This window comes from Ostrea edulis, chromosome 1 (genome assembly GCF_947568905.1).
Source record: "Ostrea edulis chromosome 1, xbOstEdul1.1, whole genome shotgun sequence".
NCBI lineage: Eukaryota > Metazoa > Mollusca > Bivalvia > Ostreida > Ostreidae > Ostrea > Ostrea edulis.
This window is the reverse complement of record NC_079164.1, coordinates 94,469,724-94,487,234: the sequence shown is the minus strand read 5'-3', so window position 1 is coordinate 94,487,234 and position 17,511 is coordinate 94,469,724. Positions and strand designations below refer to the sequence as shown.

Here is a 17,511-nt window from a genome sequence, read left to right as displayed (position 1 = left end):
TATCTTGACCTTGAAATTGACCAAATTTGTTGACCTTGTGACCTTGAAATTGACCTCTGACCTACTTTGAAAATTATTCACAAAAATGTTGTAATCCAGGGGCATCACACATCTAGACTTGTAGTTTCATATCCCCCTCCATGCCCCCCCCCCCCCCCCCCCCATTTCATTCAGCCAACCCCTCATCTTTTTTCCATCTGGCCTCCACTTTGTGGCAATTGAGATTGATATTCGTTCCATATCCTATTAATGAGGTTTATCCATCTCCTTACGACTTTTTGATTTCTAATGACAGTGGCCTGCTGTTATAGAAATGTAGTTTGCCTCAGGAGATCTGTTAGAAATGATATTTGGCCAGTGAATCTCTAGCATTTGTTTAGAGGCATCTGGTTTGGAAAGTATTTAATTTGTGTATGTTATTGGTTCTTTTCCAAGATTCAGAACCACATGACAGCTAGGACATATTTAATCTATTGTTTTTAGATATTGTTATTTTAGTGTTCAGAGTAATCTTTAAGGACATATTTAATCTATTGTTTTTAGATATTGTTATTTTAATGTTCAGAGTAATCTTTAAGGACGTCCAGGTGTTTCCAAGTGAATTTAAGGCCCCATTTGCCTCAGATAACCTGTCTTCAACATTTAATAGGTGACTATTGAAAATTAAGTAATTTTCAAAAGAAGACTAAGAGGCTTTTGGGCTATATCACTCACCTGAGTAGTTGCATCCCCCTTATGAAACCTTTAAAATCGTGTTCTGGTCCCACCCTGGTTAGTTTTAGGTGTGTGTGTGTTCAATGTGTGAATACATGTATTTGAATATGTATCGTAGTATAGGAAATAAAATCTATGGCTGAATCGGGAATCAATCCCGGGACACCTGCATTACTTAGTCAGATGCTCTTACCACTGAGCTATACAGGCTGATATCCACAGTCCATATTGCCCTAACTACTACACTCCTCCCTCCTTTAATTTGTCTTTGCCCTCGAAGACACACAACCCAGATTCTTTTTGTCTCTGAAGTCCAGGGGTGGCTAACGGCATCAAATGTGATATTATATAGGAAAGGAGAAAATTTTGGGCTGGACCGGGAATCGAATCCGGGACCCCTGCATTACTGGTCAGGTGCTTTAACCACTGAGCTATGCAGGCTGATATCCACGGTTCTTATAGCCCTAATTACTAGTGTTAATATGAAAAATCTTATGAAAAGAAGAAAGAATTTTTTTGTGCAAAATTTATATAGATTTACGCTTACAAGGATGTTTTGTATATCAATTTAAAAAAAAAAAATTAGTCTATTCTCATGCAAAACTTTAAATCCCATTGGTTCCAATCCTGGTCATAGTTTGAACAAAATTTGATATATGTTGTATACAGAATCTTTTATGCACATTTTGCATCTCCCATCAAATACCTAAATTATCTCCCCTTGGAACAGGGTGAAAAAATAAAAATGTTTTTGTAAATTTTTGAATACTATGTATTTCTGACTAAATCACATGGAATTCCGCAAGGAAAAGAGATTACAAATGATGATTGAATTGCCTTCAGCAAAGAATTAAAATTTGCCCAGTGACTCTTGAGAAGCTATAAAGGAAATCAGTTTACAGATGTCAGTGCCTTACGCCAACCAGAGAAGTACATTTAAACAGGTGAGCCAAAGGAAAAAATCAGTTCCTCAGTCATTTGACCTTGGAGTTTGAGGATGGCCTTGGAGGGTGTGTGTAGGTTTGAGGATGGCCTTGACGGTCCTGGAGGGTATGTACAAGTTTGAGGATGACCTTGACGGCCTTGGAGGGTGTGTGTAGGTTTGAGGATGGCATTGGAGGATGTGTTTAGGTTTGAGAATGGCTTTGGGGGTCTTGGAAGGTGTGTGTAGGTTTGAGGATGGCATTGGAGGATGTGTGTAGGTTTGGGGATGGCCTTGGGAATCTTGGAGGGTGTGTATAGGTTTGAGGATTGCCTTGGAGGATCTTTAGAGTGTGTAGGTTTGAGGTCCTGGAGGATGGTCTTGTAGGCCCCGGAGGGTGTGTGTAGGTTTGACGACAACATTGGAGTGTAGGTTTGAGGATGGCCTTGGATGATGTGTGTAGGTTTGAGGATGGCTTTGGATGGTGTGTGTAGATTTGAGGATAGCCTTGGAGGGTGTGTGTAGGTTTGAGAATGGCTTTGGGGGTCCTGGAAGGTGTGTGTAGGTTTGAGGAATGTCTTGGAGGTTCTTTGGGGTGTGTGTAGGTTTGAGGACTGCCTTTGAGGTTCTAGAGGGTGTGTGTAGATTTGAGGATGGTCTTGGATGATGTGTGTAGGTTTGAGGATAGCCTTGTAAGGTGTGTGTAGGTTTGAGGACTGCCTTTGAGGTCCTAGAGGGTGTGTGTAGATTTGAGGATGGCCTTGGAGGATGTGTAGCTTTGAGGATGGCCTGTAGGGTGTATGTAATTTTGAGGATGGCCTTGGAGAATGTGTGTAGGTTTTGGGATGGCCTTGGAGAATGTGTAGGTTGGAGGATGGCCTTGTAGGGTGTGTGTAATTTTGAGGATGGCCTTGGAGGATGTGTGTAGATTTTGGGATGGCCTTGGAGAATGTGTAGGTTGGAGAATGGCCTTGTAGGGTGTGTGTAATTTTGAGGATGGCCTTGGAGAATGTGTGTAGGTTTGAGGATGGCCTTGGAAAATGTGTGTAGGTTTGAGGATGGCCTTGGTGAATGTGTGTAGGTTTGAGGATGGCCTTGGAGAATGTGTGTAGGTTGGAGGATGGCCTTGGAGGGTGTGTGTAGGTTCTAGATCCTGGAGAGGGTGAAAATTTAAGGACTGCCTATGATGTTCTGGAGGGTGTGTGTAAGTTTGAGGATGGCCTTGGAGGGTGTGTGTAGGTTTGAGGATGGCCTTGGAGAAAAAGAAGTGATCTTCCTTCCTGAAAGCCCTTCATTCAATGTTTAGCTAGGAAAAGCCTTTAAGACAAATCTCTAATATTTTTGAGGGAAATGACTTTTATCATATTCATTTTGATATATTTCCAGAAAATATGTTGCTGTATTTGTCCAGGGGACGAAACAAAGTCCCAAAAAGCATTAAGTTTCATCATGGGATGGAGGCAAGGTCTGGGTGATAGAATCAGCATTGCTGTACACACAGTAAAACAGAGGTCCAAGCTGGTGTTAGTCCGAAGAGCAACAATCCCCTACAAAAATCATAAAGTGCATATTTCCACAGAACTTATAACCGGAATGGAATTCCAACATTGAGTGGAGAGAAAACTTGTACGTAACATGCATCCTTTTAAAAAAAAAAAAATCTAATGTACTCTTTAGGCTCAGCTGCTACAAGAATGGAATAACAAGTCACGAAAAACAAAACTAAAAACTTGTATAATATTTATTTAATCCATGATCAAGTTTGTATTCATACAATTTGATTCAAATACATAAAAACATACAATGTAACAATGAGTGAAGACGATATGGAATAAATAGAATGGATTGACAGCAGAAGAGAAGACCGCAAATCATTTTGCTTGACGTATATGATATGATTTGCCATTTTTATAACCATGTTTTCAGTTTTACAAGAGCTGTCAACTTAAAATGTCACATGAATTTACAACCTTGTAAGAATGTGTCAGATGGTTTCCAAATTTGTGTTTTTTCATTAATTTTATTACTGGGGTGTGTGAAGTGTAGTTCACATTATTTATTATCATTTCTTTGGAAAAATTGTATATCACGAAATAAAAACTATCTACATAAAAGCTGGCACTTGGAATAAGATAAATATAAATGAGTAAAGAGCACTGTAACAAAAGTGATATGTTCAAAGCACACAAAAAACATCATTAATACACGTGTATGTACAATATTACTATCAAATTATGCCTGTACATGTGGATTTCTCAAGACTGAGTTTTAAATATGCACCATTCAGTTGAAAACAGTCACAGGATTTTAAAAATGAGTATAACTTGGTAAACAATCCCATAAATTTTTGACAGGATATCTTGCACGTCCTTAATCCGTTATTAAACTCGTTATCTAAGTTGTACTTTCTCTTCTCATCAATCATGTCGCTGACGAGATTTAATTCAAAATAACACTCCTTTCTTATATAAACAAGGATTTCAAAATCTGACACATGCTCGTGTCAAAATTTTTCCAGAATTTTTAGTGTATAGGTGGGTGGATCTTTATTATGATATAAAAAATATTACATGTAAACAGCTGTCAATCAAAATTACAAAATTCTGCCGTGTAATTAGAATGATGAACGACATACATTTTGATGGATGTATCTTCTACATCAAAGAAATTGAATGAGTTATTTGTTTCTAGGTCAGGACTTTTTTTTTTTTTTTCCTCTCTCTCTCCAATACTATTCATATTATACATGGTAATTATTTGTATAGTTATGGACAAAGAAAACAGTAATTTGAGTGCTGAAGTACATAAACTATATAAATCTTGACTAATTTAGTTTGCATGCTAGCTGTTCTTTCAACAAAAAACTATCAATTTCTCCCCGGAAGAATTTTCTCACATAATAGATAACAGGATTTTTTATTGGTCATGTTTTGTGTTGCTTGACATTTGAGAGTTTTATTTTGAGAGGGGAGAAGGCATTTTTGTGACTGGAGGCATCTAATAATGAGAGAGCTGAATGCAGATAATGATTACCACTTTTCTAATCAGTAAACATAAAACACAGTTTCTTGTCGATGAAAATTACAGCCCAAAAATCAAGTTCTACCATATCTCGCTGAAGAAACTATTAAATTCATATATATTGCTGCTTGCCCCTAGCACAGCTAGTTATATGCTCAACAGAAAAATATGCATCTAAAAATATGGAATGATGAACCAAATTGTCCCATTCTTTACAATAACACATGTATGTATTATGCAGTAAATGATGCATTTTTTTCTGGCATACCTAGAGAATAAAATAAATCACAAACATAACTAGCACTTTGTATTAATGAAAGATCCATATTAAAATACAAATTAAAGCTTTTCTGAACGTGGATTTCACTCTTTTAACATGATTTTTGGTTGGTCACAAAAGATCTGTAACTTTCAAAACGCAAATACTCCATCTATAAAACTAAAATTTTGTATTGCACTGAATTTGTCTATATACAAAACACATCCAATCATTGTTTGCTTACAAATTACGGGAAATTCTTTTAGACTTCTGAGTCGATGAACTAACGCACACGGACACTTGGTATCCCATATAGTATTGTATATGCAATCAAATTTTCAAAGTTCTTACTTCCCAATACTTTCAGGCAAAACACTGTAACAAAAATAACTAAGATGCAAATTTACACCTATATCTTTTACTGGATTTCGGATGTGAAACCAAGTTTCTGGAATGTTGAAACTACTTTTGTCCAAGATATCACATATAATGATTTTGAAATAAGGGTGCTTTCCATTGTAACAGCAACACTTATTTCCGTTACCAAAACTGTACGTTGACAACAGTCGTCCCACTACTAGTGATGAAGGCATCACCACCAAGACTAGTTTTGCCAGATTAATGGAAAGCACCCAAATATTGGTGAAGCTGCCTTTTGGGAAATGCAGTAAAACTTAGGAGAATCCGTGTTTGTTTTCAGTGTTACAAAGTCTTATCCCAGCGATCACTTCTCTTTATTCGCGAGCTCCTGAGCCATTTCATAATACTTTGAGAATTTGGCAGTGTGGTCTAGAGGTAGGTAAATATATGGGCTCATATTGAAGGCTTCTTTAATTCCATATTTTTTGACGGAGGACAGATGGCAACGACTAAGGTGGTACCTATAAGAACCTTTGGAGGCAAATTGTCGACTGCAGGCGGCGCAGCGGTAATCCATGTTAGTCTCACTGTCACTGCTATGACTGCTTTCCTGGTCTGATAAACTGTCCTTGCCATCAGACATGTCCAGCTCATCGTCGTCTATTTCTCTTTTCAAGGAAAGATTCAGTGGAGCAGTTGATACTGAAGACTCTACAGGACCGAAGGTTTTCAATGAATGTGGAGGCATAATTTTAGGAATGTTACTATTTGTTAGGAGTTTCTGCAGACTGTCTAATGGATGTTCACTGGTTAAGGACTGACTATATACAAAACTACTAAGAGAATCTAAAGCTGAAGACTTGGAGGAGGAAGATGAATCCTTGTTCTTCTCTTCATCATCCAAATTCAGATATTTGCTACATAGGATTTCACCATTCACCTCTTGTTCAGGAGTGTTTTGAATCTCTTTTGGTTGGTCAGTGTTTGGACTTTTTGATCCATGCACTTCTTTGCACATTTTCTCCAGCTTTCCGATGTCATTAGTTGACAATTTCTCCTCTGAACTGTTCTTATAATTAGACTCACTTGGGTAGAAGTAATGGAAATATTTTTGATACCTCTCCAGCCTTATGGATGGACTAAATCTTTCTATGGGCATTTGTGGGGTTTGGACTGTCTGCCCTTTGTTGGAAGAGCCCATTTTTACGGAACCTCTTCTGTAATTGAATTCAGTTTTGAAACTTCTCTGAATAAAACTTTCCATCGCTGAAAGAGCTGAGCTTTCCTCTTTACTGTCACTTCCTGTCCCAAGATTTGGATCGATGATGTCCAATTTTTTGCACTCTCCACATTCTTCATCATTTTTTGCTGCAGAAGTTTCTGCTAAGTCCTCTTTCTTGATATTTGTCTCCAATTTTGTAGATTCATCACTTTCCTCCACTTCTATTTTTACTTTCACTCCAGTATTTTCATCTTCAGCTGTTTCTTGAAAGGACTTCTCGACCCTTTTACCCAAATCCTCATCTTTTCTCTCCACGGCCTCTTTTTTTATTGAAATTTTATAATTTGAGTCATATTTGGACAACAGTAAACAAACTCGAACATGATCAACAAATTTTCCAGTCTCAATTTTCTCACCACAGTTTTCACATGTGATTCTGCTGTCTTCAGATGCTCCGTTGGAACTGGGGCTCCTAGACTGGTCGCTCAATGGAGAACTTTGGCTAGAAATCTTGGGCCTCAATTCTTCCAGCGTGCTTCCAAGAGGTGACTCCGAGGTGTCCATCAGTTCCTCTCGGAAGAACCGTTTCTGTGGCAGTTTTACTTTGAAATCCGAGTACGGCAAAGTCTGATGCATTTTCTTTTTGTGATGGCCAGAGAGCACCATGTGATTAGCCAGCCCCTCCATGTCACTGTATGCACTATTACACACCTTACACTTGAAAATACACTCGCGATCCAAATCTCGGTCACAGTAAACGGAGCACTTGTGTGATCTTCTACCGTGTTCAGATGTAACGATCTTAGTGTAATGCTGTGTCTGCATCATGTGAACAGTTAACATGGGTAAAGACTTGAAGGACTCACCACACTGTATACATCGGAGAATTTTTTTGGTTTGTTCCGATTCTTGATTCAGCCACATATCCTGCCCTCTCACTAGTTTCGGATAATCCATTAAGTTGGTTTGTTTCGTCCCCGCTGGTAAATGTCCAGACTCCTGAAGATGCAGACTCAGTCCATAGAGAGTACTAAAGGTTTTCTGACATGAACATTTGTGGACAGTATACTTGTTATTTTCTTCTTTCTCCGAATTCCCTGAACTCTCCTTTGTTTGTTTGGTAATGTTGGAGTTCTGGTCCTTTTCATTTGTAGATATTGAGTCCTCTTCATTTTTAAGTTTTTCCTTCAGAACTAAATCCTTTGAATCTGAAGACTTATTTTCACTTTTATGGCTTTGATTTAACGCAATATCATCGAAGAAATTTTTCTGAGAATTTGAATGAGATTTCTGTGAGACTGTTGACGGTATTCCTGTGAGAATTCCACTCATTGGTCTGCGACTGGTGCGAAATCCCGCCATACCACCAAATCGCCGTTGCAGACTTTGAAGACTAGAACTATTGGAGAGGAATCCATTTGTGTATTTTCCTGCGGATTTCTTCGTGTCCATAAATGACTTGGATTTGTTTGATCCTTTTGTAGACAAGTCCAAAGGTTGATCTTCCGAATGAGTTTTCGGGAGCGAGTAGGGATAGGATGGACTGAAATGCTTTGGAAATTTGTGCGGATAGTGTTTGGATTTTAAAATTGCTTGTCTGGGGTGTGTGGGTGCATGTTTGACCATGGAGGGTGTTGCAAAATAAGGGACGGTTAATTTTTTGTAATAAAGCTCATCTCGGTATATTTTCTTTGGAGGTGAAGGTCCTTTGTCACTCATAAACAACGGCAGTGGGTCTTGCCTCATGAGTCGTTTCAATGGAGGCGTTTCTGGACGTTTTTCATCAGTTTCACTTTTACAAGTGTCTTCCCTTTTCAAAGTCATTTTTTCACAATGTGAATTGTCACTCAATTTTCTAGATATAGTCTGCCCTGATATTTCCTTTGAATATTTATCAGTTTGTGGTGAATTCTCTTTATATACATAGCAGCATCTATCCTCTAATTCGGAATTTTCTCCTTCTGGTTGAATGTCTGTGTCTTTCTCACTTTCGTCTGATTTTTCATCAGGCAGTAAAGTCTCTAGCTTTCTTTCATCATCTGATGCTTCATCATCATTTTCACCATCAGATCCCTGGTCATCATCTGAGGCTGGAATTACAAAATGATGAAAATTTAATCAATTTGTTTCAACATTTACATATAGTGGTATACTTCCTGCTGAAACAGTGTTTCAGAATTTAGTTAATAATCTATTTTGAGGCAATATTGCATTTCCATTGACTTCCTTATTAAATGATCATCCTGGTAAAATTTCCACGAAACATTCAGTCAGTTTAAAAAAAAAATTAAAAATCAGACAACAGAAAACTGAGACAGCTCAACAGGGAAATTAAATTATTCAATTGTTTCTCAAGTGACATTTCAAAAGGAAGTAATATTCCCAAATATTTAAAAATTCAAAAATAAAAATTATCAGTATGGAAAACACAGCATATATTTCTCAATCTACTTTACCTTACAAAGTAAAATACTTATTTTCCTTTAATAATTTTTTTTTTAAATATTCCTCAGAACATGAAAAAGATGTTGTCACATGCCAAAGTCTAAACATATTGTAAAGGACAGAGAGAAAGTGTTTAGCCTTCTTCAGCCTAAGAGATTTAAAAATGAGTGATAGTTGAATCAGTCATCAAGACAGATGACAATAAATTTGTTTTTAAATGCCTCGTGTTGGTCTAATTTCCACAAATGTCAATTTACACTACGATATGCCATGCTGTTATAATTAAGTGACATCATTATGCAATTCCACTCCTACATTTTATACTCTCCTTCCTCCCATTAGAAGACCTGGAGATTTTCATTTGTGGGTTCCATCAAGTAAAAACAAAAACCTGAACACTACGTCTGAAGATTGGACCAGCAACGTGTATCCACATAATTATCACACATTTGTCTGCGGAACATAAAACACACATAAAGGCAATGTCCACTCGTCAACCTTATTAATAAACTTGACAGTCCACCTCCAGCGATCAACTGCAATCACCTGCTAGACCGTCAGATCAGTGAGAGTTATTCCCCTTGAGCCTTAAGATAAGGCTCCTAGCACACACCTGCGCCTGTTTGAGCTGATGAGCGGTAGTTGACAGGTGACAGCAGAGCGTCAGTGACACCCCGAGTCCAGCTGTACCTTAGTGTTGATGTGTCCCTTTGACCCTATGTCATATTTCATCAGCTTACTAATGGGGAGAGCCCATAAAAATGAGGTTTCAAGTCCAAGTGAACTGACATCCCTCCTCATATATTAATGATGACTTCTGGTCACCTCTCAATTACTCTTCACACACACACAATAGACAATGCAGTATTAATTAACTAAGGCACTAATTAATACACAGATGCACCTTTTCCAATCACCTGAAGAAAAAACTTCCCAATTAGCATTTAAAATTTAGTGCTGGTTGCACTCACTAATGCTATACAAGACAAGAGTTGGGTTCCTTTTTGTGCCGGTTTTTGACAGTTGTCGGAGTAAATCCTCTTTGGTTAGTGTTGTTTGACAGTTGTCTGCTGACTGATGAATACTGAGGCAGTGGTCGTCTGCTCTGATAGAGTCTGACAGATGTACCGTTTCATTACAGAAATAATCTGTCAACACAACATGGGATGTTACTGTAAATAATGAGTCTTGACATAGAAACAACAGCATAGCTGCCCTCGACCACTAAGTGTATGCCCATCAGAAAAATAGCAAGCTACGTAACCACACCATAGTTTTGGAATGCACTTATAGAAGGCATGGGTAAATGAGAGAATATATAAACAAATAAATATTGATTATTATCAAGAGTAGTTGTTTTTTCTTCAAAATGCATCTTGATAAATACGTTAATCAACTTAATCTTATTTACCTTGTACAATTTTCAGTTGCATTGTTTGTTTAACTCTCACCATTCATAAACTTCCCTGCTGACAGTCTCTATTTCAGTATAACAATAGGTCACAAGATGAACAACAATCAATATATAGTTTAAATAATCCAAAGCGACACTAAAAACAGCTGAGGTACTTAATTCCAAACAATCACTCGGCAAACAATAAATTGTATCTCATTAGAATAAGTATCCCTCACTCAGGTAAATAATCTTGTGTGAGCTGATCAATCGAGTCAACATCTCGAGTAGATCCTAACATCAGTCTCGGCTAACAGCCTTCTGTCACTTGGTGAACTTCATCTCTGTTGTGCAACTGACAAGTCTCCTGCTAAAGTCTGACAACTTTAAAAAAAAAATCAACAAACATTTGATGAGGAACTATTGATCGCCCAGCAGACAGGTGTACAATGACACACAGGTATGACCAGCCCCCTGAAACCGACTACTCCAATTACATGAGACAGCCGAGCACTCTGCCTTCCTCTCATCAACATGATAAATGATTGCAAGCAAACAATACATTCACTAAACCATTTTTTTGACTAAAGGTCTGTGCTTGGCAGATGTTACTGTTTTTATGCATCCTCAGCTACCCCGTGGTATAGACAGTTCTCATATTATTTGAAAATGATGAAATCATCCTGATCTGGAAGGCAATCAGATAGGAAGAAAATTTCTCACCAGACACGATAGGATCTGTGATGTGTCACCTATATAAATCACATGATAATATGAAAGCCAACACGTCTTCTTAAATAATAAATTTATGTACAAGGTGTGGAATTGAACAGGATAACGGATATCAGATGAACATGTTTAATTATTTACATATTATAAGAACATTTTATCAACAGTTTTTTGACACTTTTAAGAATTGATTGATTTTCAAAAAAAAAAAAATAAATGCACATACAGAATCATCAAATTTCAAGTTAGAGTTATCATATTTCAATATAAATTTTTTCTAATATGTTACTATAGTTAAATATTTGGGATAGGATTCTACAATTATAAACTATTTCAACAACATTTCCAAACTATATATATGTAGTCATATAAAAATGATAAATTTAATGATCAATTCAAGCTAAAGCAGAATATTGAAAATTGGCAAAAAATCTCCCAAGTAAAATTTTCTGGTAAAAAAGTCATATATTTTTTACTCCACTAGATTTAACAGGAGTTAATGCTCTGGGTACAAAAGGAATGATGGAACAGAAGGCCCTGTCGGTTTGTCGTGGATCCCCCCCGAGACTGGAACTGTAGCTGAAGAGCTTTGTTTGAATTCATTCCAATTTTCACCTGTCAACCTGTTATAAATTTCAAGCCTTTTGAGTTTGACATATTAGATAGGTTGACAGAAATTGACCATGAGCGAGATATATTGATTTTGTGTAAATTCTGCTGTCTATCAAAGCGTCAAGTAGGTGTCACGCCGTGGGCCTGGATAGGAGTGTTCCTGGGTCCGTAAAGCCAAACAAGAAACTTGCACGTCAATAAATACTCACTTGGTTCCGGAAAAAAAACCCATTCCCATTTGTCATCGAAAGTCCAGGAGATTTTTCCTTTCTTTTGTTCACAGAGTAAACAAGGGTGAAAAATGAACTAACAAATGTACCACAGCACAATTAAAATAATCTGGCTCAAAGTATTGTTGAAAAATTGATGGAATTGTTACACCCCAGGTAAAATACTTTCAATCACCTTAATTGTGATAAAAGCTGACATTGAATCCGAGTGACAGGTGTGTTGATATTGTAATTCCACATTTCCGGTGTGCATCAAAGGTGTCAAAGACATTTGAAAGGGAATTCAGATTTACATGCATTTTCAAAATTTCTGTTCCACCTTGGGGGGGTTATAGATACAAATCTCTGCTATATCACTGTGCGTGGGACATGCATTAGGGACCAGGGTTTCTGAAGTCATTTCACCTCAAACAGAATAATGTTCTTTCAACAGAAATACATGTATGGAACACAATTTCCAAGTTAAATTTTTTTTTTTTACAAAAAGTAGTGACTGCAGAAGATCTATCCAAATTACTATTCAAGGGACGCAACCCATATAATTAATAGGTCTTGGTTACAAGTACATCACAAAATTATTACCAATAACTCCAGTGGCAAATCACAAACACAATGGGTTAATTATGAAGTACCTGTTATAGTACAAAAAATGAGTCACGGAAGCAGCCGATGGCAAAATCAGTTGCACTTTCAAATGAAATCACACAGACATTATACTTTAAAAAACATCTGACCTGCATAGCTGCAATAATGTAGCCATCTCTGCTGGGTTTTTTTTTTATATGACGCTTTTGGACCTTTATAAAGCATTAAATAACCCCCACCCCCAAACTGGACCTTTATAAAGCATTAAATAACCCCCACCCCCAAACTGGACCTGTATAAAGCATCAAATAACTATGGAGCGCCAAATTAACATAAACTCAAATAATTGAAGATATCTTCAATTATTTGAAGATATCATCAATTCATTTGATGCGCGCAACAATTGAATTAAAGATCTCTTCAAATAATTAATGATATCTTCAATTCTGAATTATTGCGCGCATTAATTGAATTGATGATAGCATTAATTCTTCAACTGAATTGATGCGCGCTTCAATTGAATTAATGATCTCTTCAAATGAATTAATGATATCAACAATTGAATTGATGTGTGCTACAATTCAATTGAAGAGAGCAATAATTGATATAATGCACGCATTAAATCAATTGATGAGAGCAATAATTGAATTGATGCGCGCATTAATTCATTTGATGAGAGCAATAATTGATTTAATGCGCGCATTAATTCAATTATTGCTCTCTTCAATTGAATTAATGATATCTTTAATTCATTTGAAGAGAGCAATAATTCTTTTAGAGAGAGCAACTATATAATTAAAGATATCTTCAATTCAACATATCCACAATTGAATTAATGATATCTTTAATTGAATTGTTGCTCTCTTTAAAAGAATTGATGCGTGCATTAATTCCTTATACAAAAGCATTGTAAATGATTTAAAGATATCTTCAATTGAATTAAAGAGATCATCAAATTATTTAAACCGAGCTCTAAATTAATTATTGCAAGCAATATTTCTACTAAATTGATGTTCTCATCAAATGAATTGAAGAGAGCAATAATTGAATTAATGCGCGCATCAAATCTATTATTGCTCTCATTAATTGAATTAATGCGTGCATCAATTGAATTGAAGAGAGCAATAATTGAATTAATGCACGCATTAAATAAATTATTGCTCTCATTAATTCAATTGATGCGCGCATTAATTCAATTGGTGAGAGCAATAATTGAATTGAAGAGCGCATTAATTCATTTGATGAGAGCAATAATTGATTTAATGCGCGCATTATTTCAATTAAAGAGAGCAACAATTGAATTGATGGTATCTTCAAATAATTAAAGATATCTTCAATTATTTGAGTTTATGTTAATTTGGCGCTCCATAAATAACCCCCACCCCCAAACTGGACCTTTCATTAATAACAAATTTATGACATTCAAATTTGGTTAACAGCTAATACACTGTTCCTTGTACTTACATCATGATTAACAAAGATAATAAAAAGACAGGAAAATGTGGGAGGACATTTTCACAAAATATTGAGTACTAGCTATCAATCACTTTTATGAAACATATAATCAGAGTACTTAACACTTTGATGAATCAGTTAAAAATAGCATCCATTATGCATCTTGGGCATCAATGACGCATCACAGTGTTTGATTGATGGCACAAAGTTCAATAGTGTCCTCATGTCTGGGTTGTTGTTTTTTTTTTAAATTCAACATTGAAAATACAAACAATGGATTTTAATTGACAATGTTCCAACTGTATATCTGGGATTCACACAAATATCAACAATTCGACAGAAATTTAAGGCAAATAGAGATTTACAAAACTAGGGCAACATTAGCGGTAAAAAGATAACAGACACACCCACCCACCCACCCCATCATATTGTGACCTTGTGGAAGTACTTGGCATATCTAGAAAATGCAACTACCCCCCCCCCCACCCCCAAAATTCCAAATGGGTCAGACACATCCCTGATCTCTCAATTAAGGTATTAATGATCCATTACCAAGAAAGATTGCATAATAGATGCTAACTATGAAGATTTAACCCTTTCCTAACATGAAATCCAGAATCATGTAGGTAGTTTTACAGTGAGAATATTACACATTAAATTAGTCTTTAATTTTCTTCCTCAATGTCAAGAATTGACAATTGTAGAGGGAAGATATTCATTTAAAGTGATGTGCCATTATAATTTTTTTTTCTGTCCGCAAACATTCCATTCCAGATATGCCATTTCCCTGGCTTACCCCCCTGAATTTTTTGAAGAACATGTCAAAATAATTTATTACATATATTTGCCAATATTGGTCATTGCCACTAAAAAAGACAGATGCTGTACGGACCTGCAAATTTTCTGAAGAACTTTACACTAGCCATGGGGGGAAGCTTTATTTAAATCTTTTCATATCAAACAGAAAATGTCACCTCGTTGAGTGATTTATTACCGGCAGATATTACTCAGCGTTTGTGTAAAGGAAATCCCTCTGACAGGCGTACGAACCGGGTACCAATCCATCATGAAAAATTTCATTAAATGAAATCTGATCAGGAAGACTTGACAAGCTAGAAATCAGCCTTTTATTACTGTTTGCCAACTCCTGTCATACACAGATTCTCCTCTTTCCCACTCCTTCATCAGAAACAAATCAATCAGCTCTTTCTACCTTTAATGGCAGAACATGTACCTGTACACGGTCAGTCAGATCAAGCCATCCCATCTTAATTTTGTTAATTAATATGAGGTCATTTCAATTCATTCACTGCACAGCTGTTTGTCATTAAACAATTGTGATTCCTATATTATTGTATTTGTTATGGAACTTTCCGGTATATGTCATTTCTTGCCAGTTTTGGACTGAGACACAGTCAGCACCTGACACTAATGCACCTTACTGTACATATTTCAAGATTCTCCAATATCTATCTTACATTTAAAAATTGTTAACTCTTTAATATCAACATGACAATGAATCCAAGATTATTTAAAACAAGATGTGTTTGTGAAACACAAATGCCCCAAATAATGGCCAATTCCAAAGATGGCCAATGTCACAAGGACAAATATCTTGGTACCAGTAGAAAGATTTTGTCACAAGAAATGCTCATGTGCAATATGAAAGCTCTAACATAGATTTACCATTTAGAAGTTATGACCAATGTCAAAAGTAGGTCAAACTCCAAGGTCAAGGTCATATGGTGACACATTTTGGTACCCACAGAAAGGTCTTGTCTCAAGAAATACTCATGTGAAATATCAAAGCTCTAGTACTTACTTTTCAAAAGTTATTAGCAAGGTTTAAAGTTTTCAAAAGGTAAGTCAAACTCCAAGGTCAGGGTCACAGGGTCAAACATTTTGGTACCCATGGAAAGGACTTGTCACAAGGAATACTGATGTGAAATACCAAAGCTCTATCACTTACTGTTCAAAAGTTATTAGCAAGGTTAAAGTTTCAGACAGAATGACAGACAGAACAAAAACAATATGTCCCCCGATCTTCGATCTCGGGGGCATAAAAATGAATTAAAGTACAAAACAATTCATTTATAAACACTAACCATGTTGTCATATAGACATAAAGATAAACAATAAATATGCAGCATGTGTATGCTTCTGATTTTGAAGTTCTCATAATATTAGGAATACATGTACTTAAACTTTCATTTCTGTGATTAAAACACAACTTCAGAATGAGTAACATAGATGCTTTGTACTAGTACACATTGTGTAACTGACGAGATTACAGTAAAACGTGGCAAATTGACAAGGATAATTTTGTGTGTTGTTAAAAGTCAAATTTGTAGTATCCACATGGTTATTATATATTTTGCTAAACACAGGCAAAAAAAAAACCCAATGAAACATTAAATTCCCCTGAGCATGCAATGCATGGCCACATTTAATCTTTACCTTAAATAGTCACATAGTAATGACCTTGACCTTTTGGTTAACCCAACATGAAGTATTTACATACTAATAGTTAAAAAATCATGGCTTTGGATAATATGCAGAGGACAGCTGCTGTGACAGATCTGAAACAGTACCTTCCCCTCCTCCGCCCACCTTTTGATGCTTGATGGCATGTACATGTAGATCATCACCCCATTATCAGCAGCTATTCATGTAAGTGTGTTTGTACTGTAATATTTACAACCATATTTCTATATACAACTTATTAAACCAACATCTTCTTGATATGTAACTATAAATCCATCAAGAAAACTTTATTTTATAAAGACTTGACAGTCAGTAACCTCACCAATAATTTTTTTTTAAAAGTTGCAAACTGTATTGCATGTTCAAATTATATGGCCTTGACCTTATTTGATTAAGGTCATGAATTACAGTCTGTTGGGCCAACATTATCTCATACAGTGTATTAAATTCCATTTACAAAGACAGCTTTAGTGGAATATCATTTATAATCAAACTTGGCAAAAGCCACTTTGAATTTTACAACCTTTTTTTTGTAAAATCTGATATCCCTCACATCTGCCTGTTTGCCCAATTTATGGCATTTAACATTAGAAGGAGTTTAATGAAGCAGTGATTATAAATTCTCCCCCACACAATGGTTCTGTGAAATATCAAAATCTTATCTATACATTTCAATATGCAATTGACCGTTAACAAATTATATATTTGTCATATAGTAAAACGCAGATTTTGACTGTGTAGCGACTGCATTTCTCATGATCCGTTCACCTGACCTGCTGTCCTAATATCAAACTGTCCATAAAAATCAACATGCAAATCAAAATCTTCTTCTAAAAAAATTCACTTTCATCATCAATTCTTCTAAAAATTGATATTTACCAGGAAAAATGTTGAATATAAATCATTTCAAAAGTCCTTAGAAAATACTCAACATATTTCTGGTAAATAATTAACACTACTAGACAGCCTATTTAGTCAGGCCTACTTTAGTTCACCTGAATTTATCTGACGGTGGGCACGACAGTAATTCATGAAGAACAAATTGGGACATCTCATTACAACACACTGATAAAATATTAT

General features: G+C 36.0%; 1 protein-coding gene across 5 annotated transcripts in view; it reads right to left on the bottom strand.

Moving 5' to 3' along the window:
- Window positions 1-3,359: 3,359 nt before the first annotated feature.
- LOC125673275 (protein tiptop-like) overlaps window positions 3,360-17,511 on the bottom strand; it is a 57,223-nt gene continuing 43,071 nt past the window's right edge. Inside the window, exons 1-2 of one of the 5 annotated variants that reach the window (XM_048909785.2) lie at window positions 9,259-11,283; window positions 3,360-8,588 (exon numbers count right to left, since the gene is read on the bottom strand). In XM_048909785.2, coding sequence (XP_048765742.2) covers window positions 5,641-8,588; window positions 9,259-9,304 — 2,994 coding nt within the window. In that variant the 5' untranslated portion in view covers window positions 9,305-11,283 and the 3' untranslated portion in view covers window positions 3,360-5,640. Of the gene's footprint in view, window positions 8,589-9,258; window positions 11,284-17,511 lie in introns of those variants that run through there. The other 4 variants (XM_048909800.2, XM_048909789.2, XM_056166790.1 and 1 more) reach the window with 4 other exon arrangements.